General features: G+C 28.5%; 2 protein-coding genes across 27 annotated transcripts in view; one reads left to right on the top strand and one right to left on the bottom strand.

The window, feature by feature from the left end:
- Positions 1-27,398, top strand: part of LOC148234084 (coiled-coil domain-containing protein AGAP005037) — a 278,647-nt gene that overhangs the window by 232,723 nt on the left and 18,526 nt on the right. For 12 of the 26 annotated variants that reach the window (XM_088187296.1, XM_088187298.1, XM_088187297.1 and 9 more), the window contains 8 exons: positions 8,991-9,135; positions 15,832-15,960; positions 17,242-17,374; positions 18,322-18,429; positions 21,326-21,495; positions 23,919-23,978; positions 25,950-26,039; positions 26,806-26,868. In XM_088187296.1, the coding sequence (XP_088043422.1) occupies positions 8,991-9,135; positions 15,832-15,960; positions 17,242-17,374; positions 18,322-18,429; positions 21,326-21,495; positions 23,919-23,978; positions 25,950-26,039; positions 26,806-26,868 (898 nt within the window). Of the gene's footprint in view, positions 1-8,990; positions 9,136-15,831; positions 15,961-17,241; positions 17,375-18,321; positions 18,430-21,325; positions 21,496-23,918; positions 23,979-25,949; positions 26,040-26,805; positions 26,869-27,398 lie in introns of those variants that run through there. The other 14 variants (XM_088187304.1, XM_088187309.1, XM_088187306.1 and 11 more) reach the window with 5 other exon arrangements.
- LOC148234089 (uncharacterized) lies at positions 722-21,432 on the bottom strand. The gene is made up of 6 exons (XM_088187322.1): positions 21,298-21,432; positions 8,012-8,176; positions 7,841-7,946; positions 2,686-2,894; positions 2,551-2,620; positions 722-2,478 (listed from the first exon to the last, which is right to left on the bottom strand). The coding sequence occupies exons 2-6, from the start codon at positions 8,123-8,125 to the stop codon at positions 854-856; spliced, it is 2,124 nt and encodes a 707-aa protein (XP_088043448.1). The 5' UTR covers positions 8,126-8,176; positions 21,298-21,432; the 3' UTR covers positions 722-853.

Below are 27,398 nucleotides of genomic sequence, written 5' to 3' on the forward strand. Positions count from 1 at the left end.
CTGAAGCAGTGCTATGAGTAAATTAAATAAATTCAAAATCGATTTATTTGAACCAAACTAGTGCTTTCAATAAGGCGAAAGCTGTTATTTTTCTGATTGTGAAATAGTAAAGCATTTGCCACGTATTTAATTGATGCATTAAACGCGATAGAAAACGTCGAATTGAAATTAATTAAACGGTCCGAGTTCAATACTATTTGATATGTCAATAAATCCACAGATATCACTGACACCGCATAATTGAAAGTTTTTGAGCGTGTAAATAATTAGTGACTGAACTTATAGATTTAGTGAACATGAAAATAAAATAACAGCACAAAATCTATTAGTTGCCCGAAATAGATATATTATTAAAAATAATTGGAATTTATACAAATAGTCCAATGTTTAAATACGTTACTAAAAGAAGAGTAAACAACAGTTTGAATAATACCAATACACTGTGTGTTTTACGGTAAAAATTCACGTGCAAAATAAATTGATTTGAAATACGTAATGGACTTTATACAGTGTCAACAAATAACCGAATTATTTCGCAGTTACATAATTCGTTAGTTTTAATTTTTATCGCAATTAAAATTAAAACTAAAAAAATATATTTTTGAACTGTAGTTAAGCTACAAGATAGCATATACTTTTTTAAGAATCGATTATAAATAAAAAGGATACATACGCAATATAATTTCTATTTGATTTAGTAGTAAAATTTTTAGTATCTATTACACTGGTCAACATAATTTTTGTCCCTTTAATGTAAATAATTGATTTCGATAGAAAATTTTGCGTTCATTTTAGAAACGACAAAAAATATTTCAAGTGAATATACATATGTATAATAATAAATAAATTTATATCAAAAGTTTCCACAAGATGGATTCGCCTTTTTCAGCAAACTTCCACCATATAGCTTCATTGGCGTCATAGTCCAACTTATTAAAGTAGCCGAGTCCTTCGCCAAAGGAGACCCACGATCCAAAAGACATTTCCTGTAACTCAATTCGACTAATTTTCTACCAGCTGATTTAGGTTGCCTCGCCAGCTGCACATCCGTCTCTTTATTCCTATTCAATTTGTGAAACGCCTCGTGATTGTTTACATTAACGTCGTCAAAAACGTAAATCGACCCTTTGTCATCCCTCACATTGTCTATATCGGATCTGTATCTATTCACGTCGGGCACGACACCGTCGCTGCCTTCGAAACTTCTCACCCTATCTTCCCCGTGCTGTTTGAATATCCTTATTTCACCCAAGGCGTTTCCTAACTTTATAGACTTTTCAAAATCAGCACTTCCGTACCTATCGTAATTAGCCTCGTTAATCTTATCGGAAATGCTGTGAGGATATTGCTTATAAGGGTTCCTAGCTCTCTCGTTTAACTGTTTAGGCACCAAACTACCAGTATAATGCAACTTAGCGTACGCTGATTCATAACTCTCACTCGAGTCTTGCACGTTGACATTCTGAGACTCTCTTCCTTGATCTTCAACTCTATATTGCTCAAAGATATCTACGTTCTTTAATTGATCGATTTTGGCACTCTCTTGATCTTCATCCCTCGGATGTAGCTCGACATTGATGATGCCACTCTTACCAGGATATATAATTATAGAATCAGGATTCAAAATCTCGACGTTCTTCTCATAATTCGCATCCCTTCTAAATATGGCATGTTCTATAGGTGATTTAACGTATTCGAACCTATACTCGCTAGGGTATGGGTACAGATCTTTGACTTTTGCATTTTGCGATCGAATCCTTTGCTTATTTCGGCGACTCGTGTAGTGCTTTGCCCCTTTAGGCTTGTTCCTTTGCAGTAGCTCTTTTGGAAAATATTCATTTTGATCATACCATTGGTTGCCTTTAAAGTTTGTCTTTGAGTACGTCACTTCAAAGCTGGGCGTCGATTTTTTCGACTCGTCATATATGGGCAAATTTGGCGGCGTTTCGTACACTGGCAAATGTGTCAAAGCCAGAGTTTGAAACTCCCCAGATTTAAATTTACCCTCTCTGCCTGCATCGTTGACCAGGGACCAAAATGGAATATGTAAAGTGTTAACGGGCGGTCTCAGTAAATCGTCCTCGTATTCATCGTCGCCTGAATATGGAATATCACTAGTAATATTTTTCAACACCGAGTTCTTAAATTCTTGCGGAGAAAACGTCGTGTAATCAACGTCAATGTTGTAATAGTTATCAGTTACGAATCTGAGCTTTGATTTTGTTTCGCTATTGATTTTAGTCGATTGCGCTGTGTGTTCTGTGTTTAATTTCGAATCGTTCCCTGAAGGCTTTATTAAAGTCTCTTGACTCAGGTTATCTATACGTATGTATCCGTCGCTCTCTTTAGATTTTGCCTCTTGATTAATGACTCCGTTTGACTCGTATCTGTGGTAATATCTATGATTCGGTTCCTCGGTTGTGGATGAAAGGATCATATTAAATCCGAACAGTTCTCCTTCAACGCCATCGTCCAAGCCTATCAAACGAGAAATATGATGTTTCTAATATCCATAAACAAGGTTTCCGATAAACGCTCAGCTACACCTACCTTTATCAAAATCTGTATATTCTTGTCCTAAGACCATCTCTCCTCCGCCAGGTATTATTGCTCCTCTTAGCTTAAATAATTACAATTCATTAAACATGAGTACATAAATTACATCCACTTATGTTAAAATATTACCTTCTTACTAACACCTTGACCTTTCAATTGTCCGTTTAAATAAATCTGCCATCTTCCTGTATTAGAATCCCAAGATTGACACACGTGATACCATAAATTGGTCCTAATCCTAATCGGCAAGTCGGCTATTAATTGTTCCATAATAATAAATTTTATACCATTTCCACCTTCCGTCAATCCACTTCTAATATAACGGTCTCGTTCGTGCTCTACAATAAAAAAATATGTATTATTATGTAAGTTTTATGTTTATGCTTAAATCAATATTTAATAAAATCGTTACGTAAATAGCAAATTCGCATTCAAAAGTAACCCAGATTTTTACAGATTAAATTATAATATAATCAAAATCGTGTTACTTTTAAATGCATCCACTTATTATTTCCATATGTAAAAAAATCAACAATTTTACAAACGTTTAATACGGTTAATTAAACGTTTCACTCTACTTTTGACTTAGCCTTTCCAATTTTGATTGCTTATACGATACAATTAATTAATATCTTGGTTTAACTCACATACTACAGTATTTATATTGATAATTATTATATAATCACAGATAAGGTATACTTATATTTGTATATTCTCACACCTAAATATCGTGATAATAATAATAAAATAAATTGAACTAGATCGCGTAAAACTGTAATAATATTGCAGTTTATGATAATTATGATATTAAAATTTTATTTCAATCTATTACTTAGTTACGCATTTACAATGAATAAATATAGACTGTGAAAATAAATGTTACACTAACTACACCCATACCTCGCTTTACGGCATAGATACGTTCCACGAAACTTGGCCGCAAAGCGAAAAGCCGTATAACGAATCAATTATTCTAATACAAATTCATACAAATTCAATGGGATCGGTTCCAAATTTGTTAAATATGTAACATGGTTTATCATTTAAAATGCATTTTATCTTTTTATTTCATTTAAATAAAAAATACATACATAACAAGTACATACATTTGTACATAAAATAATAACAGACTCCAAAAACCAACAATAATCCATAAACAAAAATGAAACAACTTCATGTTACATAAAATATGTGTATGAATACACACATAATTTTTTTTAAAATGGCTTTAATCTGAAGACGATGAAGAAATGGTAACCTACAGATCACTGTCGTTCTCATTTTTCGCTGGTAAGGATGGGCCTAGCTTAAAAAAATTGTCCAACGTTGTTTGTCTTGCCTTTTTGTCTCTTTCGTTCTTCAGTGATTAATAACAGCTAATGGCTGTTAATTCCTCGAGAAACTTTAGCGCTACGTTCGAACGTCAGGATCGTTTTCAAGAAAGATGTTTATTCGTTGTTCGAAATAGGAAAAAGCTTTTGACAATTTTCTTGATGTTAGCTGTTTGAATACAACAGAGTCTGTCTCTTCATCAAATGCCGGTTCTGCTTGCAACTGAATGAGTTCCTTATATGAAAGGGGTTCCCTATCAGCTTCAAGTAGATCAAGCACATCACGTTCGTTCAAACCTTCAAAGCCGAGATCATGTGCTAGATCCAAAATGTTTTGCCTAATTTCAGGAAGGCAATTAACTTCTGCATCAGTACTTTTTACACATTCTGGCCATATTTTTTTCCAAACATGGTTCATTGTTGTTAATTTTAATTCCTTCCATGATTAACTGATGCTGTCAACAGCATCCTTGATGTTATAGTTTTTCCAAAATGTTTTAATTGAAGATTTACCATCGGTTTCCCTTATAAGTTGTCGGAAAGTTCGGCGTAGGTAATATGCCTTAAAAGTGGCTATTGCACCCTGATCCATTGGTTGGATCCGAGCTGTTGTATTTTTCGGAAGGTACTCAATCATGACATCTTCAGATAGTTTGGATAAATTAGTAGGATGCCCTGGTGCATTATCCAAAATTAGCAAAGCCTTGTTGCTTAAGTTATTGTCTCGCAAATATTTTTTCTTTTCTGTGCAAAAGTGATTTTTGAACCAATTCTCTAAAGTAGCTTTAGTCATCCAAGCTTTCTTGTTGGATCTCCATATGACGGGTAATTGATTTTTATTTAGTCCTTTAAGAGGCCTTGGATTTTCGGACAAATATATTAAAAGTGGTTTTAGCTTAAAATCACCCGCGGCATTTGCACCAAGTAGCAAAGTTAATCGTTCTTTAGATACCTTATAACCTGGCGCAGATTTTTCGGTTTTTGAAATGTACGTGCAATCAGACATTCGCTTCCAATAAAGCCCTGTTTCGTCTACGTTAAACACTTGTTCAGGTTTATAACCACCTCTTTCAATAATTCCCTTTAAAATGTTGGGATATTCCTTAGATGCGGCCTCATCGGCGCTAGCTGCTTCACCTTTCATTTTAAAATTATGCAAATTAAATCTATTTTTAAATTTTTTTAAAAATCGACATCGAAAAATAGTTTTTTTGCCGTTATAGCGAAACATTTTAGGCCGTTAATCGAAAACGTGCCTTAATTGAAGAGGGCCGTTATAGCGAAAGGCCGTATAAAGAGCGGCCGTATAGCGAGGTATGGGTGTATTTTGTTGCATTAAGAAATGCTACTTAATCTATGTGTCCTAAATATTGTTTTTTTTCTTAAATACAATACAAATACAAGTATAATGTATTTTAAATACTATTCTTTTCCATGGCTTATTGATAATAGTTTATGTAATCTTTGATCATGACAATTTTTTACATTATTAACCGAGTTATTTAACCACGTCAAAAGAGAGAGCAACTTCTTAGGCCTAAAAATGAACAGATTCAAGACCAAAGTCATGATTATTGATAGAAGTAATTTTCCACGCGAAAAAATAAAACAACTACTAACAATGGAGATAATATATGACATTGTGTATCTTATATCATTGATAAATAAAGATGGAAGTTGCAAACTTTAAATGAGAAACGAACAACAATGGCCAAAAGTGGGGTTTCTCGTCTGAAACATGGACCATAAAGGCAGCAGATAGGAGAATTAGATGCGCTCGAAATGTAGTGTTGGAGGCGTATGTTAACCCTTTGAGTAGTGAATTAATTTATATGCATCTGTTAACATACATCTGGGATTATTTTTCCATACATATTTCCGTTGTTATTTATTTATTATTATTTTATATTGCATTTATAGTAAATTATCGAAAAAATAAGCGATTGCTTTGATTTATATTTTTTGTATTAGTATGTATAATATTTTTGGTAACTTTTTATATCATTTTAGAAGCTCTCAATATTTTTTTTATAAAAATAATAAAAAAACATTTTTTTAATGTTTATTTATTCTGTAAACTTTAATTTATCGATTTTATTTTTTATGTAAATCATTTACTGTAAATTAAATTTAAATATTTTATTATTTCTTTGGTTGAATATGTAAATATTTAACTATTTGGGGTATCTCAAAACAGTGAAAGATCGACCGCCGTACATGTACGGCGATCGATCGGCGACGATCTCCATTCTATAAAAATTAATATTTAAGATAGACTTTCAACAACATGCATGAAGCGAATTCTCCGGTTTTTTGGACATGTCAATATGTCTGGCTGCATGCGCTTAGACATATAAAGCGCGTTAACATGCTTAAGGCGCTGAAAGGGTTAAAAGTAAAATCAGTTTCTCGTGAATGAGAGTAAAATATATGTCTGTATTGTACTGGATTTGCTAATTAATATTAGGTTTGATGAATAAAAACATATTTAAAAATTCTAAAAATCAAACTGGTGATCTAATATTTTTTTAATCCTTCTGATTAAGCAAGCTTTGGTGATTATGTGTACTTACTTAAAAATAATAGTGTATTAATAAATGTATAACATTTTAGTCATGTCAAAGCGGTTGCGTATGTAATAAATGTAGTTGGATGTAATTTATTATAAAACATATACTACTAGGTTGATAAATCATTTAAAATCTCATGACATATTTGTAAACATAATTCAACTTGAAATTGCTATAGAAAATGATTAAAAAAATACTTAATTGTAAAATCAATTTTATAAAGAAGAAATCTTTGGCGGAAATACTATCGAGAGTCTGCAATTGATAGCATGTTCATTAATGCTAGGGCTAAAAAATAAATAAGAGTTACGTCAAATCAAAGGCTATATAATACCAAGAAGTGCCATGACGATGACAACAAATATTTCTAAAATATAAAAAATAAAATCGAGAATTTTTAATCACGGCTTAAATTTTTTAGGCGATGATGAAGCTTTTGAAACATATGTATTTTCTTTATCAATCATTATTGGTATTGACAATCCAGAAAAAAATAAAATGCTAGTGGTAGGCCGAATTCGACATTGATATAAAAAGTGACGTTGTTGCGTCAACAAATGATGATGATGATGATAGTAATGAAAAAATATAGAACTTACTCGAATAATATTAATCACCTGTGCCATAACTACGCATTATATTTGGAGATAAAAGAAAACTAGTCTGTGCTAGAATCAAGAAACAGACAGCAATGATAAATATGATTTCATTGATGATAATATTGAGAAAGAGAATTGTGAAAAAACTCAAGAGTTAATTAACAATTCCGAAAACATATAAATTATTGAAGAATAATATTATTCGTTGCAATCTAGTGTCGCAATTATGGCAAAAAATTCTAAAGATCATTAGAATGCTTAAAAGGTCATCTGTTAAAACTTTAATTATACAGGATAATAATTTTCAAAAAATAGATATAATTCAATGATTTTTATGATATGATGCATTATATTATGGATGATATGAATTATGTGCTATTTCAGAAAATTAAATTAGTAATTTAAGAAATGTATTTCATTCAATGGAGGCTGCTATAAAAGAATTGAGTGGCAATGGTGATACAATTCAACTAAGCTGTCAACTGCAGTTAAAAAAACGTACGAATGAACGCAGAAATGAAACATTAATAACCTTATTGATATTTTCACAAACCGTGAACGTTCCAATTTTAAATGACAACTTAAAATATTTTAACTAAATACGCTGCAAATCTTTTGGCGCAATAAATAATCGAAAAGATACATCCGAATATATTTTGTGTCGATTCACAAGAATCGGAAGATCAAATTCTTATTAATAATTGAACAATCTTACTTGTGAATAATTTGCTTAATTTTATATTAATATAAAAATGTCACACTAAAATCAATAATTCATACATACTTGAATAACTCAATATGGGATGTGAATGGGTTAAATTTTGACTCTTAATCCAGAGGCAAAATGTAAATTGTTGCAATGGTGGGACGTCCACTTTATATTTTAAAAACTAAAAAAAATATTATTGTAATATGTTTAAATTAACCAAAATTAAAAAAAAATGTAATAACATACCTGAATATATCCTTTTTGGGTCATCGTAATTTTTCTAATGTCTGGCACTTCAGTTCTTACAAAAACCATTTCGGCAATTGTGTATAATATAATAAGTGTCAATCTATTGCTCATTTTTTCTAAATGTATATGCTACTGTTCCTTTGATGGTCGATGCAAGAGTGACTAAAAATAAATTCAATATTTTCCTCCTAAGGTTTATATAAATTTCTATTTTAGTCAAATTAAGATATCTATATAATTTTGCATTGTGAGAAACGCACGCTTACTTGGCCGCAAAAAATCGTGCCTTATTATCTCAACTTTTACTATCTATTTAATACATTTATACATTGTATCATTTAATAATACATTAATAATATTGAATATAATGCATAATAAAATAAATCTCTCAGTGGTACGTAAAAATAATTCCATGTAAAATTTCTCGTTTTAAATTATATTTTTCTACTTAAAATATTATTTATTAATATATAGTTAATAATATATTTAATTTTAACTAAAATTCGTCACACTTTGTAGTGCCGCAAGAATTTAATTTTATATTGTTTATAGTGAATATAGATCAGAATATGGTACTGATATATGAACTCTCGAGAGATCATTATAAATAAATCATTAATTTAACAATCAACATCGACACAAAACGAAAAAATCTTCCGATTGTCGATTCCATTTTAGATGGAATGTGCTTTTTAAGAATTTTGTGTGATTATGTACCTTTTATTATAAATTATAAAATCTATAATAAACCTTTTTTCAAGTTATTTTATATTTTAATTACTATGAATAATGTATTTTATAAGCTTAAATTTCACAGAAATTAAAAGAATAATGAAATTTGACATGCATAAAAATATCTACAATATTATAATTACAAACATACATATATTTATTTATTTATCAAAATTTATCTAGAAGTGAAAAATAAGAATTCTAATGTAAAGCACTTCAAATAAACTTAATTCTTTTCTTCCAGGTAAACTCCAAGCCTCCGGCTTACTACATGGGAGCAGGGCCACCGTCAACTCTCCCCCGAGGAGGATCTCTAATTAGAGCTTATTCGCCCGCAGGAGGTCCGCCCATACCAGCAGACAGGATCAAATCTCTACCCGGTGGTTCAGGTAGGTCAAAATGTAATAGTCAGTAAACTAAAATTATAGGACTGGCGTTTCTTATGCTAACATCACATGAATCTTTAAGGTCAATAAAAAAATAATATCAAGTTCTTAGCCTGAATTGAACTCGAGGGCTTTTTTATTATTATTATTGTCACATTACTGGTTCAAGATATGACATATATATGTTCAAGATATGACATATAATATTCTGTCAAAGCAGTATTAATTTCCTTTTAAAACAATAGTATATGTACATATTCTACATAACGTGTTAATCGGAGAAATTTAATACATTTTATTTCTATATATAATGTAGTAGGGATTGCAAACTCCCAGCGTAAATGGTAATCATTAATTTTTTATCCTTAAATTACAGAAAAAAAAATGATAGAATTTATAATTAGTAACTTTCTAAATTTTTTTTTAAATGACAGTTTATACTTCACATGTATATATTTTCTCGCAAAAGAAAGTATATTTTAATAAATCGATCACATACAAGATTTTTGCCACAAAGATAATATAAATCAGTTTATGTATATTAAATTATACGTTGATTTCTATAAGGTGTCACTTAAATACCTTCTAGCTAATCTTAATTTTTTAAACTTATCGGCAACGTTACTTAATTTTGTTACATTTTTTCAGTAGTGATTTTCTTAATTTCAGTTAAAAAGGTATTAGAAAAGCATTAATACGAGGTGTGATTAAAAAATACGGTGAATATTTTAATTACGAACAAACTAATAATACTCTCTTGGCTAGCGATGCGCTTATCCCAATGTTGATACCATGATTAGAGGCATTTCCGGAATGATCTTTAGTTGCTTCGTCGTGGGCCTCTCAATATCGAGAATGGTGGCAAAACGATTTTCTTTTAGCGCGGTTTTTATTTATGCAAAGAGCCAGAAGTCGCATGGTGCTTAATCTGGAAAATAAGGGGGATGAAGACAGACAGGAATCTTTTTTTCGAGGCGAGGCGAGGCACGGCGCATTGTCATGATGAAGGAGGAAGCAATTAGTCCATTTTTCTGGTCTCTTTCTCCGTACATCATTTCGCAAACGTTTCAGTACGCCCTTATAATATTCGGAGCTTACAGTGGTTCCCCTTGAAACGAACTCTGATCGCAATATGCCCTCACTATCGAAAAAACAATTAGCACGACCATGCCACTCGTTTTCGATTGGGAAACCTGCGTTTTTATCCTAGGTTCATAACCACAAACCCATCTTTCATCTCCAGCTATAATTTTGACCATGAAATTATTATCTACATCAAGAAGACCCTTCAATTCCGTGCAAACTGATACACGATTTTCCTTCTGTTCGTCAGTCAAAAGTCTGAGAACAAATTTCGCACTCACTCATCTTATTTGCAAATTATTGGTAAGCTCTTGAATAGGCAATCGCCTGTTTGACTAACCATTTTTGAAACTTTTCGTCTGTTTTTGAGATCGAAGAACGACCCGACCGTTGCTCGTCTTCAACTGACTCATTTCAGAGTCACTACATTATCGCCATACACTGATTTTAAAATTTTATCAAGTTCCTTGGCACTTTTTTGCTACTTAAAACACAACTTAATGTTAACGCGTTGTTTATAATCCATGATGCGCGACAGACACGATAAGCACGACATAATTCTTCCGGCTCTAAAAGCCGGCTGATAAGTCGCAATATGCTCAAACTTGACACCGACTATCTCAATGGATCAGGCTATCGGACTTATTACTTCAAATAGATGTAGCTTCAGCAGTTGCCGCTACAAAAAATCATTCATCGTATTTTTTGATCACACATTGTATATGATAAATTAGGCTTTAAATTAAAATTACGATTTGTAATATATTGAAATAATATATATATCGATAAAAATTGTACATGTTATAAATGCCAAATACTTTAAAATAGTATTATTTAGCATAATATTACAAAAACAAATTTTATTTTTAATTGCTATTAATATATGAAATTAGTTGTAGTTTTAGATATAAATCGAGTTACATATTATCTTTGTGACAAAAAATTTAGATTATTTTTTATTAAAAATATGATTATATGCGATTTCTATAATAAAAAATATTATCAATTTACCAGTGAAGCGATAATGCAATCTCTATATTGATGGTTTATATTATACTTTTGTAGATTTTAATTATGTATTTACTTGAGTTTTGTTTTTAACCTTTATCACTCGTAATCGTTTCAAATAAAATCGAAACATTCAACGTACGATGCACTCACACATCACTTATATAGCACGCTATTATTTTACATAGTCCATTGAACGATCTATGTATCATTCGAAGTATTTTGTGTATCAATAAATTCATATCTGAGAATACATAAAGAGAAAAAAATGCACAGTATTAATTCTTTAATATATTTCGTCAAATTCAGAATATTTGCATATGTTTGATATGCATTATTCGATGTATATTATTCTTAAAGCTTTTAGAAACTCACGGAATAAGTTTGTAAGATATGGAAAATGTATGGAATACATTTATATGTATTATTGTCAATAACAGAGGAGTAGAAATGTAGTTTTCAAACTGAAAAGTAATACCTTTATATTCACACCAGGGTTATATAACTGTAATACATATTTATTGATCTATTTATGTAACCAGTGCAAGAAATATAAATCGTGTATAGGATTTTATATTATATGATTTAACAATAGAAGTATCGTATTATGATTTTATCCGGAATCAAATGTTTGGATAAATCTATAAATCGCAAAGTATATTCCCAATCTAAATTCATTACCGATAGCTTCAGCATAATGAAATAAGATGACTCTGATGGTTTAATATTGACTACTCAAACAACTAATGATTTTATTATATACTATAATAGAAAACACGCATTTGCAAATTTATACATTTACAAATTTTATGGAATACTTATAATTGGCTTTCCAATTACAATTTTTTGATTTGATTAACTCAAGTCTTTTTAAGGCGTTAATGTATACGACTTAACGTTGGTGCAGTGCAAATAACGACGCACGTATAAGCATAAAACCAAGATCTTGAATGGGATGTAATACTTAGCAAAAATCACCAGTAATAAGTATCAAGGGAGATCAAACTGAAAATATTTCAATACAGAGAGACATCAGACAAAGATGTATTTTTTCTCCTACTCTTTTTAATTTAAACTCCGAAACTGAATTTAAATTAGCGCTCCTAAAATCGCGTAGTAAAAATTACAATATTCAGTTTGCTGATGACACGGCATTATTTGCTGAGACCGTTGATGATTCAATGTGTAAATAAAGACTGTTTAAAAAAGGGCCTATGAATATAAGTCGATAAAATAAAATTTATGTTGATGAACGAGCTCTTTGTGGACCCGGTAAGCTTTACGGAGCTTGACGGAGATAGAATTAGGAGGGTGAAGCATTTTAAATACTTGGGTAGATGAAAAATGCACCCCGACGACGAAAAGATTTAAGTCTGCATCGAAATTACTAGAAACTAGTTTTAAAAATTTAAGCAACAAGTCTTCAGACCATAATTAAATTTGTAAAGTAATATCGCTATTGTACGGATGCGAAATCTGGACTTTAAAAAACATGATACCAGAAAAAGATGAAGCGATATTGATATATATTATACTTATAACAGTATTTTGTAAATATTATATATAAACTTTAAAAAACACATATGACGAAAGACCGGTTCATTTTTTTCATCCTATGCAATATTTTGCATTAATATTTTTCTGGAAACACTCATGAACAGTTTTTATACGTGTGCCATTTTGCTAAAAGTTACCTGTGTATCTGTCATTGTAAATAGAGCGATATGGTTTTTTTCTTTTAATTTTTCACGTTTCACAAATTTACGTATACAATTTCACAACTTTGTCGAGAGTTTAGTATTGAAAGTAAAAATATAAATGCTAACAATACGTGTTTTCCCTTTGTGATATATATATTTGGCTACAATTTGATATTTTTTACGATTTAAACTCTAACGGGGTAAATGGGGGGGAATTCGTGGTTTGTTTTAAAACTTTTTCCGATATTTCTGATATTTGTGCATGCTTCACATAGCACTATAGAGAGTATAAAGCAATCGTTTATTTTTTGTACCTTTGTATCAATTGTATCAACTCGTAAAATATTGTAGCAATAAAAATATTACAACCCCTGATTTAAAAATGTCATATATGTACATAAGTCTGTATAAATAGAAACACTCCAGTTAATTTTCTAGCTACAGAAATAAATAAAGATGACATTAAAATATGAATTAATATGAATTACATAATAACTAAAATGTGAGAAGAAAAAATACTTTTTTTAATTAGCTCCTTCGAAATCATTTTGTCGGAAGCTTAGTTAGTCCCTATACTGTTCTTATATATAATTTAAAAAAATGTCAAAATGTATTTCATGTTGTTTTTGTTCGACAAGATTGATAGCAAATCAAGTTAAACAGACTATTTGCGAAATTTATGGAGATGCATTAAAGCCTTAAAATTTTCATAAGTGATTTTTAAAATTTTAAAGTGGTGATAAACATTATTCAGGAAGAGCAATAAAATTAGATGAGCAGGTTCTGAAGACGCTAGTCGAATCATATCTTTATAAAACAATGTCTTAGAGACTTAGATGAGGAAAACAATGGCAATGAATTTGTATTACGAACTAACTTTCCCTGAGCAGCTAGTAAACATATGTTATCTCTATTGTCCATACTATCTTTACTGAAAAGGATTGTATTTAGTAATGAGAAATTGGTCTTATACAGCAATCCGAATAAAAAAGCAGAGAATTTTTACAAACTAAAACCTGGACCAATTAGCCAGATTGAAGATTTGCTTAAAAAATATCGGTTTTGCTGAAAAAAAAATTCTACATCATGATAATACAAGACCACACGCGACAAGAATCACCGAAAAAATATTAGGGAGCTTGATTTTTAAGCTCTACAGCATCCACCGCATTCGCATATAATTATTAATCTTTGAAATTATTAGAACATTTAATTCGTCATAAAGATGTAAAAAATTGCTCAAAAATCATTATTTAATATTTTTAGTAGAGGAATGGAAAAATTACATAATCCGTGAAACAATGTTATAGTATTTTTTGCATGTAAAAAATTATCGTTTCTTTCCGCTTTACCAACATATAGAATTTTTCACTGAAAAAATAATGATGAAAGTTAGCCCACAAAATAACTAACCTGTAAATTTTCCTGAAAAAGTTATTACTACGACTAAATTGATGTTCTCTTAATAAACGATATATTTGAATGCATGATAGGGCTTTATCTCCCTGAGCAAGTTTATAACGAGGTATTTTTTTTAGAAGAAAAAGATGAAGTATTGAGTTTGCAATGCAGTTATTCGAATTCCATATAATTGGGACCTTCGCTATTAAATATATGTAATATAAAAACGACTATGTAAAATAGCTTTACTTCAAAAGCTTAAATATTATTAGACTTAGATATTAACATACATAAATAATTTAAAATATTAGTTTACATAGATGAAAAATGAGATAAATAATAAAAAATAGCATACTATGTTTTTGAAACAAGTCTGATTATTTGGTAAGAGACTCAATGTCTTTCATTTGCGAAATAATTTTTTGATTATAATTTTATACATATACATATTATATGATAAAACAGCTTAACTTTCTTAACAGACTACAAAAGTATCTCCACGTAAAATAAATACAAACAAAAGTACTGGCTTAAAGAAAAATATATATCAGAATCATAAAAATTACATTTATACTATATTTACGTTAACACAGTCAGTTTGAGAGCTATCCATTTCAACATTATTTATAATTTAGAAAAATATGGTTTTATTTTTAATTTAGAAAATTATGAAAAGTTTGGTTTTACGCCCCTATTATTAGCTCTAACGGACACGATACGAATATACGTTCGATTGATTGATTAATAAATATAAAAAAATATAGTAATGATTTTAATTTCTATAAATGTAAACCTAAACTTGCCATCTATGTCTCAATTATGAATAATGAGGAAATGGATAGCTTTCGAACTGACTGTGTTAACGCAAATAGAGTATAAAAGCATTAAAAATGAAAGCTTCTCTATTAAAGCGTTTGTTTTATGTATAGTCTGCATATATGCAATTTTGCTTAAAAAATGTTTGTTTAGCTTTTCACAATAAAGTGAATCTCACTTATATATAAAAAATATGTTTGATCCTTTGGTGATTCTAAAGTACAGACAATACAACTAAAAATATAATATATGAAACATTTAATAGGACTTGTTACATGATATTCATTAATCTTGTGAGTGTTTTTTGATTAAAGTGTTTCGTTGATAGATATTAACCATATATCCAATTTTCTCAGAAACTTCATTTTACAAACACATTAAAATAGTCCGCTGTTATAGGTTACTGTATAAATTTAGAACATATTATCCAATTTTATTCAAACATAGATTCTGTATTTAATAAGCTAGCAGGTCAGAAGTGCTGCAGAAGAACGGTTTACGAGTGAAAAGAGTTAATCAACTTTAAGTACCGTTCTTTTTATATCCGTACCGCAACGGAGGAAGATGATTGCTAAAATTCTGAGCTTCTCATCTTTTAAATCTCAAATCAATTCTTTCCAACGGTCGCTCCGTTTGGGTACCAATTTTAAAATAAAATTTAAAATCCATAAATCTCGTTAAATCCCGTCAGGAGCACCACCGAAGCCTCTTCGTGCATATGGAAGCACATCCTCCGTCGCCCGTGGAGGTTCTGAAAGGTGCTATCCTTTTAACCAACCAGATGGCATCAGAGCTCCAGATCAACTATATAGTCTCCCAGGTACTGTTTCTTGAAAAAAATCAATCAAAGTAATTGATTGGTCTTGAAACGCTTTGATTCCATCGACGCAATATTAATATTTTATTTTACTCATTCTCATCATTTCATGTTAATATACATATCATTAAAATCCATTACCATCATAGCATCTTGTTCCAAGCATGCGTTTTTTTTTATTAAATTCTAATATTATATATTTTTAAAACATGACTTTTACTAAAACGCTTGATACGTAAAGAAACAAATTTCTAATACTATACTTATGTTATTAATTTATTTAAAAATATGGTAATTATATTGCATATTTATATCAACATAATGTGACAAAAACAACTATAACGATTTGTGGTAGCTGTAGCAGTAATAAAAAAGTATTGTTATTATAACTATTAAATAAATAAATAATAATAAATAGATTTGAAAATTTTTTTTAGTACATAGTGCACATAAATCTCAAAGAATGTCATTAAAATTGATCGATGTACAATTAAAAATAGTTGTTATAATTGACACAGTAACTGTTTAAAAAAAGTGTATCGTATGATGCATTTTTAATTTCTGCATTCAATAAGAACTTTAATCTAAAATTTGTGACATGGAAAGTTGAATAATCATTAATTAATAAAACATGTTTTATAGCTTACAAAATTGAAATAATTATAGAAGTTTTAAGTGTATTATTAATTACAGATGCTCAAACATTATTAAATGCAACGATACTTATGACAAAACGTTTTTCATTACTATTATTGAAATTTTAATTTTCAAATCGAATTGAATTTTTATTGTACGAAAATATCTTTTTAATAATAAAAATTGATTTTTGAGTGAATAATTAAATACAGAATCCGAATAAAAAATAAAATAAATGTTAATAATAAAATTAATTTTATGTTTTCAGTTACATAACTTTCAATTAATAATGGAGCACTTTTTATTTTAAGAGCCTTAGCATAAACATTTAATTTGAGTTTCTAATATGTTTTTTTTTTCTTTATAATAATTATTACTTAAGCATGCAACTCTATTATTAAATTGTTTGTAAAATAATAGACGATTTGTATCAGTTCGGGCTTTAATGCTTCGTGTCGCTAAATCATTTTACTTTCTACAGCAGCATGATGACAAAGAACACTAAACACAAATATTTAATATAATTATAATAGATACCAACTGAAGTGTATTTTTTATAAAAAAAATTAGAAAACATAAAAATAATATTAGTACTTTGTTATATTATTATTATTAAGTTATATTTTTAATGCATCCAATACATTGCAGCTGATCGTATCCACAACGATGGATACATGTCTTCTCCGGAAAGATCTCGTGGAGCCTATGAAGAGCCCTACTACACTCAATATGTTGGACCTCCAAGGGGTGGAATGACTCCAGTGATTGACGAAGAATCTGGGTAAGGAATCCAATATTTTTTTATGTACCAAATGCACCTCCTGTGATTTAAAGATGTATTATGGTATGTGTATGTAAGGACTGGAAGATATTATGAATGCTTGATAAAATTTGCTTGCATAGTGTTGGGGTGAAAGATAATCCCCTTTTGTTCATTAACTCTCGCTAGTTTGTTTGAACGGCGGTGTCAAATTCCGATAATAATAATACACAATAGCTTTCAACCGTAATTGTTATGTTGGTTTGCATAAGTTCATAATACGCTGTTTTAATTCCCTCGAACACAAAGCATTGCCATTTGCTGGATTTCAATGAAATTGTACAATTAATCATAGACAAACCATGCTTCAATTTCAATCACCAACCAATGCACGTATTTTACATACACTCGACGAGGTGATTTTACCAAAAATAAATATGCCTGTTCGCAAAATCGCAAAATTCGTGGAATTATAATATTGGTTTGTACTAATTGTTACTATTAACCTTTAAAGCCCGCACGCAATTTACTAAATCAAACACAAAAATATCGCAATTTACTAAATCAAACACAAAAATATCGGAATAAATTTGAAGCATACTTATGAATAATTATTTTGAGTACTTGCTGCGACACAGGTTTTTAATTACATTTTTATTTATGAAAAGCAATTTCCTAATTTTTCATACAATAACAATAATTATATTTTCCAAAAAAAGAGCACGAAGACGACAGTAGTTAGTATATTTTTATTTAATATTATCAAATGAAATGTTCTGACTCTTCAATCCTTGAATTTTTTGACAAAATTCTCAAACATATATCAAAATTCAACAATATATCACAACATAAACGTAGCAATAAAACATTTTTGTGGGATATCTCCTGTTAAGTTATAGCAGAATATTTACAATAAATAAATATGTATGTTTGCTTTCTGCTGTGTCTAATTTAAAATTATATTTCAGTGATCCTTCAATGATGGACGATCAATACTCGCTGTACAGCGTCAAGATTCCGAATGTGAAAATTCCGAGCAAGTTTCCGGTACGCGGTCCGGCCTATGAAGGGACAAGGTCAGTCCATTGCAAAATTATACTACTATATTTTAGTACAATAAAAAAAAATTTACGATGCGAAATTGCTGCTGAACTATCCGACAAACTCATGAATATGTACATATTAGATATATGTATTGTGATCGCTCGCCAGTCTAATTGCTCAACGTTGCGCAAAATTGGTGCGATTTTATACACTTGCAATTTTAATTTTAGCGTGTAATTATGAATTTGAATGTGAAGAAAAATGTACAACTTGCATGAAATGTAACTTAAGACTTCGGAAGGCAGCAAATGGCGCTACAAATTTGACGCTCGCGTGCAACGAATCGAATAATAATTTAAGACTTTTATATTGAAAACAACCATTGTCACAAAATAAAAGTTTTACGCAAGAATAATATAAAAATATTTACATATCAATAAACATACAACAAAAATTGTAATATTAAGCTTTTCTAGTTCATACAGCATACGAGGGATATTCGGAAGTTCGGATACAAACTCTATATAATACTAGAAGTTATTAAAGCAATTATTAATATTATTTAATATATTAATAATGAAACTTCGTGCTCTAGAATACAAAAAAATAATTGTCTTTTCTTTAATGTAATATATTTCATAAGTAACAGTAATATATTCTTCTTAAATTTGTTCATACAGTTCATAAATCGTTAAACGCCAATCAAAATCAATTATGTTTTTCTTCGTCATGATCAACACTTCTTCTTGATTTAAATTCATGACAGTTGCGATATACTTAATTGACACAATCATTTTATAAATAACCCTCATCTATCTAATTGCGATACATATAAAAACAAGTATTTCACATGTGTTTAACGACATCTATGAACAAAAAATATAATTTAAAAAGATAGAAATTAAATTTAGCCAAGTTGTGAACCATTAATGAAATACCCACGGCTGCACATAGATCTATTAATAAAAAAATATTATATAATTAAATATTTAATATTAATTAGAAATATGTCATTTATTTGGCAAATCAATAAAAACATGTTTTTGTATGTAAAATAACGTTAAAATGTATTTTCGGATAAAAGTGCACACTGGTTGTTTTTCAATATAAGTCAAATGTCATAATACAGGCTTTAACATTTTTACAGTTCGATATTTTTATAAAAAAAAATAATAAATTATTCTAGAGTGGTTGGCATTAATTAATCCAATAAGCTAAAGATAATTTAAATGTAAGTTATTAATTTATATATTAATTAGTAGTTTAAAAATCAATGAAATAGTAAATATGTAATAAATACCTAATATAAAAAGTAATTTTATTAAATTTTTTCTACATATTATAAATTAAAATGATTTATAATATTTTTATATATATTAATTATCTAAGTTTCCGATCAGCATTTCAATATTATTTATTTTACTATATATTTATTTTATGTGTATTTATAACATTTTGTAAAATATAACAAATTAGAACATTAATTTGATAAAAATTTTAATGCCATTCACTTTCAGCCGCTGAATTTCTAGAATTATGATTTTTTTTTTTTAATAAATATATTAAATATATGGCAAATTGTTAAAATAATGAAATAATGGAAGGCCTGTATTTCCATGATAGTCACAGCGAATATAATTATAACTTTATGTTCACTTATACGGTATAATATAATACAAAAATTATATTATTACTTATTATATTTCATAAATTCTGAATTTAAAATTTTTTTGTAACAAATATTTTATAAGTGAAAATTGATTTACTTATGTGTATAATTGAGTCATTCAAAAATCTGTTTTTATTTATTATAATATGTATTAGATACTGATTTTTAAAAATGAAATTTGTCAGTATTTTTAATTTAAATATTGCAATGCAAAATTTACACTCATTGTATAAACATATAAATGTTGACTTCTATAATAAAATTTATGTAAAATTATACGTTTATTTCAATAAAAAAAATTTAGAAGGTTCATCTAAAAATATCAAAAACAATACTAAATTTAACATTACTGATATAACTTTAACATATGTATTTTAATATTAACAATATCCTTTCCTGTATATGAATATAATGTATGAGCGTCTAAATATAGCCCTATATGTTTACAAGAAAATTTAGTTTATACTCAAAATTTAGTTTTGAAATGAATTAAATTTTTTTTTACTATCTTAACATCATACTCAATAATTTAAATTTAATCCTAATATTTATTTTTTATTTTGTAAAGTAAAGTGTTAAAAACGATTAAAAAAATGTATACTAACAAGAAAAAGAAGACATTATAGATAAGATTTGGAATCAGCGTAATATTTTATATGGATGTTATAGAAAAAATGGTTTATACAATGTAATTATTTAATTTGAATGACTTAATTGTTGTATAATATGACATATTTTGAAATGCATTTTTATTATAAATTTGTTTATTACATATAAAAGCAAAATTTTGAAAGTATTGATTTTGCATCTAGTTTTAGCCAAGTTTCAAACCAACTGAAAATCAATAATTCAAAAATTTTCTTTTAAGATTTAATTTCATTTGTTTAATATGCATTAGCCTTTATATAATTTATTTTTAATATAAAAATGTGTGTGTTTTAATGGTGTGGATGTTTAAGAGTGCCCATGATGTTCAACATCCATTTATTTTACATTTCTTGTTCACCGCACCATTAAGTTGGTTTAATCTGCATTTCTCTATGTTACACCAGTACCAAACAGACTTAACTTAGAAACGATTAAAATTTAAACTCAAATTGATTGATTGATTGGCAAGACATGCCGTTAGACCAAAACGTGCGGGAGTTCAGCAAGAAATGTAAAGTTTAAAACTTTGACGGGCACGAACTCTTTGAAAGACTATGATGAGTAAAGATCATGATCAACTCACTGTTTTGGTGTACTATTGATAATTGCAGATTAAACGCGCACACCGAAGACATACAGCAGCGAATGCGGGTTGAACATATGGAACGGCAGCTGGCGAATCTCACCGGGCTGGTGCAAAAAGCTCTGCAAGCTCCCGGCACGGCTCAATCGCCGAGAGAGTTTCTTTCCGTTGCTCCGCATTTCAGAAACGCTACGCAAGGTCAGATAAGCAATATTTTATCGATAAAAATACGCGTAATAAGGTGACGATAAAGACACGACGGACGCTCCGAGGAATCGAAAGCTGATGTGTTTATAACGTTTGATCTTTCACTCTGCAATTTATCGCACATGCTACTCGAATCTTATCTCTGACTTGTCTTTTCTGGCTGGTGCTTAAGAAATTGAATCCGGAAAATTGGATCTTTCCCTTGGCTTTCCAAACGATTTAAATTACATTTTTTTTCGTCCGCATGACATATGTAAATTCCAAGTATAAAAATATTATCGATTCTTATTACCTATGAAATTTCTAAAAGTGAATGTATATATCTAGCTGAAAAGGAATATTTTATCAAAAAATCGGAATGGCATTTGGTATTCAACGCAAACAATAAAACAATTAATGATTAACCGTGATTTATCACGCGATTATAAATAACGAATTAGATGCAATCCAAAGACTATATTCCAAATATCGTCCCCGAGCGGGCAGGTAGCGAACATGGATACAGTACTTACACAATAACTAAAGAACCTGCACTATTGTAACTCCGTTATTTTCCGTCTATATGACACATGTGCCACAAATATCAAATAAAAATAAACGTGACTGATATTGATTATGGACATCACATATTTGATTTGAAGTTGTAATAAAATGTTATAAATACATCAGTGACTATGATTTTTGACTCACATTCATTTAATGGACAATTCGTTATTAAAGTACTATAATAAGTAACATGTTTTTAACTTCCTTTCATTTCCATGTGTACTGAGAATGGTGACTCGAATGAGTTGGCATATGAGTGTTTATTAATTGGGGAAATGGTTCTCGTCGTCTTTTATTATACACCGGAATAATACTTTTGATAAAGAGCTTTTATATAAATAAACGGAAACAATATATAATGACTTGTGTGTTTTATGTGTTAAAATAATTAATCATCTTTTTGAGCATAAAATATATACAATGCGGTAATAAAATAATTATAAAAATAGCTCAAAGTAAATATACCATACTCGCAGTATTTTATCGTTTATCATGTGTATATGTTAAGCAATTATTTATAAAACGTGTGTGCCTAAAGTGTGATTTAAAGAACAATTTATCATTTGCAAAGCGACATAATGTCACTCGATAAACTCTTATATTTTATTTACTTGGTTTAAAAGATGAGGTTATCATATCAAAGACATTTAATACTTTTGGATTGGCTTCGTGATCATAGACTTGAAACCGCAACAACAAATGCGACGAGCGTTGAATGCGTTTTATGTTTATTTTTTTTTTTGATTTCTATAAGCTTAGCGTTGAATTTATAATAATGACAAGGCTTTGTAATAATACAATATATATTATATAATATACTTAGTATAATATTGCTCGTGCAAAGCATGAAGACAAACCGCAGAAGCATCCGCCCTTGGATTTTCACCCGTAGACTATTAATACGCCATCTGTCTCGTAACTTTGTAGGGTGATTTGCTTTTCTAAATGTTTAATAAAAAATAATATAAATATATACAATAAATTCATATTTATTTTTATACAAATTTTCTATTCAATGTTTATTTTTATATAATTCTTGCTTTTTACACAAAATGTTAATGTATACCTATTACAGAGGTGAGTCAAATTATGTTTTATCTTAGAACGTTAACCTTGCAACTATTATGAATAAAAAAAATGATATCTGTTTATATCACAGACTTTAATATGATTTTAATTAAAAAATATCATGTTTTAAAAATATTTTACAATTATATTAGTAATTTACATTGTTATGATACATTTACATTTCCAAATTTTCTACAAATTTTTACTTAATATAGAATATTCGTTTGTGCAATAATCCTTTCACCCCTTTATTGGTGTATAACTTTGAATTTAAGTATCATTTAAAACATGTACTTTCGAGATATATTAAGTAAGTTAATAAAACATCCAACTTTAACGGCTATAAAAATCTGTTCCGGTTTTTTTTACTATAAGTATTTTTTGTTTATGCATAAATAATTCCGCAATACTGAAATTTAATTATTTATTTTCAATCGCTGTAACAAAGTTGAATAAATTAATCAAAAATATTATAATCGATCTACATGGTTACAAAACAGAATGCGTATTACAAACGTTACCATTGCTTTTTAAGTGCAAATCAGATTCAGATTTACTACTTCTATGTAAGCTAGTCAGAAGTATTCTCTTACTATAATAGATATAAATATGTCTTTGGTGATTAATTTTATTAGTATTCTTATTATATTATCCCCCGCAACTCTTAATATGCATTCGTTCGTTATAAAACTTATGTTATGTTTAATTTTATTATTATTATTATTATATACTTTCGTTTATATTTATATTGTATTGCACTAAAACATAAATTCATTTAATACTTCTTAACTCGTGCGTAGAATCTACGGATCCCTTTCTGCGCACTGAGCGACCCCCCAAATTAGGAAAAGGTAGATATCGTAAGTGGTCCCCTTTTTATATATACAATATATTGGTATTATTATTTTTAACTATCGTATTTTTTACAATATATATATTTTTATAATACTCCTTACTCGTATTTATCATGTGTGCGCTTCTTCATAGTTTCTAATCAAAAATACAATACGTATTTATATTTATATTCACATCTTATATCTATACTTATGTATATACTCACGTATATAACATATGCATGCTCGCATTAGTTTTATTTTATTATATATTTTCTTAATTTATTAATTTTATATGAAAACCACAAACTCTAATGCATGCTTTTATATTCAGTTTCAATTTACATACACTGATGAAAATTTTAGGTATTTTTCCGATGAACTGATCTGATGTTAATGTGTTATTAAATGGTTAAGATAAACTTTCTATTCTAATATACAATAAGCTAATTTAAAATCAGTCTTAGAACAGTTATTTTGTTATATTCTTCAAATCTTAATATTTTTATGACTAATTTATAATTTGTAGAGACTCGATCCATGTTATAACATCAGTTTTACAAATATTTAAATTTAATTTAATTGTTATATTATATTAAGCTAAGAAAAAACTTATGCCTTATATAAATATATATATTTTTTTATTTGATTAGTTCATACAAAACTACAATAAAATTTTGAAAATTTAATTTAAATTATACCTTTAAGAGTTTATGGTTTTAATTAAAAATACCTTAATATAATTTATATTATATTGTGTTAAAAGTTTATTTTTTTAATTATTATTATAAAACATTCTTTTAAATTAAAGAGAAACAAATATAAGATAAAAATAAAATTCCTCAAATTCATTATTAGAATAATTATTTATCTATATCTGGGTATATGCTTTTTACAAATATAATAAATAAATCAATACTAAGGAATAATATTATTTTGCAAATAAAAAATATTTTAACTAATAACTATTTCATGTTACTAAATTTATATATTTATCCTCGATCGTTGTTTATTAATACTGCTGGGCCGTGAATAAAAATTGTTTACAAAATAAAACAACCCTAATATTTTTCGATCATTGGTTATATTAATATCGTATAATTTTTATTATATATGATTGATATATCAAGATCCACTGGTGTATTGTAGTGATAACAATTTTCATTCACTCGATGTGACTTACACTAAAATAATTTTTTTTTGAGCGTTTATAAGAATTGGTTTTTTTCGTCTTGTGGAATATTTTTGGTATCGTGTTTAACCATTATGTGAAATGAAAAGTGTACTTAGACGATAAAATAATTAACATTCATTGTTCACGAGATTATTTTACCGTTTACGATTACGCAACGCAATTGCTTCACTAACATTTAAAGCATGCTAGAGTACTAATTTTGCACTTCGGACCGAATTGGTTGAAAATTTAATTTTAAATGCATTTTATTTAGATTTTTCAAAATTTTGATTCGATTCTTTCAAAAATCACGTTAATAGTTATTTTTACAATGAAGGGTTTATTGGCTATAATAATTATTTTTGGCAATGATTTTTTTTGTATCAAAATTTGCGGTACTTAGATGAATAAGGTTATAGCCCAATAAAACCTGTGTCATTATGTATTATATTTACACACAAAAATCACAATTTCCTAATATCATCCTAACGAAAAAGCACATTTTAACCTTGGACCGGTAAATGAGTTATAAATTAGTGTCTCATCTAATAAACTAACATGTTGGATCGCTTTATTCGTTCGCAAATATTATTTCTGTATCGGTCATGCGAAATTAGATGAACGCTTTGTGTATTAAATCGATGAAGACAATATCTGTCGCGTAACATATTTTATTTGTATCGAATCTGAATTTTGATTTGATTATTTCTTTGTGAGAAGAACTTACGGATGTTGTCGAAATGGATAATATACACGTCTATGTTTTCAAATTTATACCTATATATGTACTATTGTGAGATTAACATGTTCTTATTGAATTACAGATAAATCTGTGTCGTTCGAAAAGTCGGTGTCGTTCAGTGATGAACCGCCAGACATGAATTCCCCGAAACAGCATTCTCCTCAGCACTCAGGTAAATAAAGCATCAATTAAGACAATGATGCTATTATTTAAGTATATTTGATAATATCACAGTACAGAGACATTACTATATATTATTTTTTTAATCTGTAAAATTATTAATTTTCAAAATTAGTTCAAATTGCATTTTAATTAATGATTATGATTAAATATGATACAGAGATCATAATTTGATAATTTTAATTTCAATCTTTTTGTGAAAAGCTAATTCTATGTAAGATTTAAGTTATAACAACTTTACTAAAAAGATCTTGTTGTACGGTGTAATCAGAGCTAAATAACTTTTATGTCAGCTTTTTGAATAAATAAATGACGCTCGTCTAATTTTCTTAACTTGTTTATACGACCCTAAATATTTTACAAGTCCTTCAATGTTTAAAATTAATCAGACAACAATAACGTGTTGCAGTCTTAAATTTATAAATATCAAAAAAAAACTAAGCTTATTACCTAGTATTTTAGGATTACTAGAAATAAGATAAATAGTATTATTTTGTGAATATGTAACTGATCATTTATTTAACCACTTTATATAATTATTTATATCTTTATGGTAAAAATATTGTTTTACATTTATTATCGATGCTTCTATAAGTACTACGTGTTTACATTGTTTGATTATTTTAAGACATTTTATCACCAAGTGACAAGCGTCTCGAAAAATATATTACCAATTTACTGTATCAGTATATACATATGCCTATGTAATAATTTTAATTTCAATTGTACTAAATATGTATATTTTTATTATTTTTCAGCCGATTCAAAGCCACCAAAGCCGGCTATTAAATCCTCCACTCTACCGAGGATGTCTTCTCAAGGTTACTAAACAACAACAACAGCAAAAACATTTTTTTTTTATAATATTTTCTAAATTGGGTTGGTGGGTTTATTTTAAATGAGTTATTTGACAGTATAGTTTATGTATTCTCACATATATAACAAGTGTGAAGTTATAATTTACAAATGTGAAAACCTTGATTTAAACAAGTATGCAAACCAAAAAAAGATATTACGTCGGTAAGCCACAATTTTGTTGATCAATGTTTATAAATATGTCTTCTCTTTATAAATATTTTTTCTCTCTAAAAATATCACTATGTGTTAAAGGTCTTACTTAAATTGCAAAACTTTTTCGTTGCATGACTAAGAAAGGTGTTGCATGAACTAAATATTCTTATCGTCACATTCTGTTCCGAATAGTGATATAAAATAGTAGGTAATGTATATAAATGTCTATTCTAATACATTCTATACATTTCGTTGCTGTTGAAAAACTGCTGAAATCTGGTGAAATGTTTAATCGAAGAATTCATGGTGAATATATATGATATTAAAAGATTACTAGCAC

This window comes from Plectrocnemia conspersa, unplaced genomic scaffold, assembly GCF_051122295.1.
Source record: "Plectrocnemia conspersa isolate PC_06_02 unplaced genomic scaffold, ASM5112229v1 ptg000006l, whole genome shotgun sequence".
NCBI classification, from domain to species: domain Eukaryota; kingdom Metazoa; phylum Arthropoda; class Insecta; order Trichoptera; family Polycentropodidae; genus Plectrocnemia; species Plectrocnemia conspersa.